Source organism: Nannospalax galili, unplaced genomic scaffold, assembly GCF_000622305.1.
Source record: "Nannospalax galili isolate Female #2095 unplaced genomic scaffold, S.galili_v1.0 scaffold1241, whole genome shotgun sequence".
Lineage (NCBI taxonomy): Eukaryota > Metazoa > Chordata > Mammalia > Rodentia > Spalacidae > Nannospalax > Nannospalax galili.
The window spans coordinates 146,012-149,307 of record NW_008343658.1 but is presented as its reverse complement, the minus strand read 5'-3'; the positions used below and the strand labels follow the sequence as shown (position 1 = coordinate 149,307).

Below are 3,296 nucleotides of genomic sequence, written 5' to 3'. Positions count from 1 at the left end.
AAAAAAAAAAAAGATCTAATCACACTTTACTAAGTCATTTCTTCCTTCTCAGTCACATAAAGGTCTATGTTTAGAAGTTTTAGAAATGTACAAAAAATCAGACTAGGGATTATCTAATAATAATACCCTTTACTTCATTTTTTGTTTCTTGTCAATCAAACCCATTCCTTTCTCATACAGTTGAATAAGTTCTGCTGGCCCGTTTACAAGAGGCATGTCAGTTACTTGAAATATAGTTCCTCAATTTCATTAGTGTTTCTGCATCTCCACCTTGCTAAGGCTTTATCCCAATAAGCTGTTCAAGGTGTGATCTAAAATTTCTCAATTAAATGTTTTTACATTGATAGAATGGTTATTGGAGATGGTTGTTTCCAGTAGTCACGTAATTACCAATTTGGGGATATCTGTATAGGAAATTTCTAAGGAAGGGAAACTCCAAAGAGGAAAATACAGAGGACTGTGAAATGAGATTCTAGCAGTCTGAGTACGATGATGATATGCATTAAGTGCCTAGAAAATAACTGGGAAGCAGAAGGATCAAACCTGTTTCAAAGTTGCTCCATCAGTTCAACCTGTTGCCATAAACTCTGTCTGTCTAGTATGATTTTCCATTACTGCCCTCTTGTCTCACTCATGTCAGGTCTTCAGCTCTAAGTGGGGTAAAAAGATCTGTATGGAATCAGGCATGATGGCACACATCCTTAAATCCATGCACTTGGGAGGTAGAGACAGGCGAATATCTGTGAGTTCGAGTACTGCTTAAAAAAAAAAAAAAAAAGAAAGAAAGGAAAAGAAAAAGAACCAAAACCAAACCCAAAGAAGAAAACAAAAATATCTGTATGAAAAAAGTAGTATGTATTGCTTAACTGTAATAACTAGAAAACTAATGTTTCAGGAGATGTCATGTTCATTCATCCTTTACAGACATTATATCAGACAAATATTTTATATTTCTAGAATATTTTGATTTGATATTAAATCTTTTTATATAGTCTACCAATTTTATAGTCTTATAAATGTAGACTTTTTGGAGATTTTAATGTGAATGATTAGAATATATACAAAGGTTAGAAAGCGCACATGCCCTGTGCAATGTGCAGGAAGTAAGATGCCATATACATTATTAATTAATTTTGAAAATTGTAAAGGAGGATCAAAATATTACATGAATAATTGTATATCTGATATTATTACACATATTCACACAAATAAACCTAGCCTGTGTCAGTAAGTAGAATGAGTTCATTGGCCCTATTCAATTCCATCAATCAAAGCTTAGCATACCAAATTCTTGAGTGGTGTTTTATTTTTTATGGCTAGTGATACTAGTTTTCAGGTATTTACATAACAAATGTGAATTTATTGGCTTTTCACATGAAGAAACCAGCCAAGATCTAGTGACAGGAAATGCCAGGCAAAGGATTGTATAAATAGAGCTATGTATGCATTTTAGAACATAGTAAGAGTAACATAGAATACAGAGAAGATAAAGGGTTATGAAAGTCTAAAATACAAATTTAAAAAATTCATGTGAAGGAAATCATGGAAAAATTCAAAGTTTAAAGTATAAAAAATAATTACAAATAAATTATGATGAACATGACACTTTTAAAACAGAAAAAGTTTGTTATTAATATGTATCTATTTTCATTTACTGATATATATGGATTCAAATTTGTACTGTTTTATTCAAGATTTTATTCACAATTTTATTCAAATTTTAATTAGAAGTCAATTTATGGAACACTTGTTCAATAAAGAATTAGTGATATCTCTAGGGAAAAGTATTTTTACATGTTTTTTATCAATCTTTCCACCTCAGACTCAGATACTAGTATAATAGACATGCACCACCATGTATCTTGCATTGAGGATATAAAATAATTATTTCTGATCTCTCATGAACAAACTGTTTGCATACATGCAAAACAAAAGATATAAAGAATCAAAAGGTAGTTGAAAGTGATTGCTTCTCCTTTGCCATTCTCAGGAATTTACAGAAGGAGATATCTGAGCATTTTTATATTTTTATATGGTCCCAAAAGGATTTGAATACTTGAGAAAATATATTTTAGGGAGATGAAGCAGCATAGGATGAAGAAAAGCAGTGAATCAAACCTGGTATGGTTAGAAAACATATTCACTGTTTTTATATGTATTTATCTCTGATAGACCCATAAACGGAAACGACATTGTCATGGTGGGAGGAGAGATGTGAGAATATATTATAAAATGATCTTAATCATCCAAATTATAAATAACACTTTCAAAATTAAATGATTTTCTAATTTTAAATTCTTTCACCTTATTTGTAATCTTTCACAATTATCTGTAAGTCTAAATAATGCAATATTAAAATCCTAGCCCCTTAATAGTTTACCAGCTTTCTTCAGATGAGCGTAGCTCTGTGGCAATCTGCATTTCAATATTTTAGTCTTTATTGGTGAACAAGAGTAGGTAGTCTGTTCCTACTCACTTCATTCTAATCTCAAATATACGACTGATTTACATGTTTACTTAGAGATTTTATTTGTGACTAATTTATTGCATGGGAGGAAGGTGCATGAACTTACCATGTCTACATTTTACTGCAGTTCACTTATCCAGAGTATTGTAAACATTACTAAATATGACATGGAGGATGTGCCTTTGTGTCCTATTGGAAAGCTTCTAATAAAACCAAAGAATTCCCAGGGTACCTGAGCCCTAAGACCATCATCTCCTAAGGATTTACCAAATTTAGATACATAAGTGCTTTCTGTAGAAATAACATTCACATAAACTTTTTCTTCTTTTAATTATGTTTCCAGAGAATTCAGTTAAGATTAATATTTGATTACCCCTCACACATCAATCTTTTGAAATCACAGCTACCTATTTATGGTTTATAAGCAGAGAAAAAGAAGAATATTTCTAGTCAAAATGAAAAGCTATAAGTTGTGAAGAGTTGACTGTTGTAGACCAATTAACTCTAGGCTGTGTGTTATTCTACTAATACACTGTTTCCTCAAACTTGGGTATAGCTGAAGAGTCCTTCTAGGTAAGGATGTGGCATGATTTATTTAATCACTTCTTAGAGATCAGTTAATAGATGGGTCCAGTGATAAGAAGTAGAGCAGTGCACCTATATCTAAAATTGTGTATAGGTAGTCTACAATGTATTTTCAATGTACTTAAATCTCTACGCATACGGGCAGTATTAATTAGACTCGATGGGTCATAAAAAAGGAAAAAACAAAGAAAAATGGAAGTTTGGATGGTTCTTGGGGAGAAGATTCAGGAAGATTTGGACAGTG

The 3,296-nt window shown here is 31.7% G+C and overlaps 1 protein-coding gene across 1 annotated transcript in view; it reads right to left on the bottom strand.

The window, feature by feature from the left end:
- Positions 1-612, bottom strand: part of LOC103739533 (olfactory receptor 6C74-like) — a 1,624-nt gene extending 1,012 nt beyond the window's left edge. The window contains 1 exon segment of the mRNA XM_008839946.2: positions 542-612. Within this exon segment, the coding sequence (XP_008838168.2) occupies positions 542-612 (71 nt within the window).
- Between the last annotated feature and the right edge of the window lie 2,684 nt (positions 613-3,296).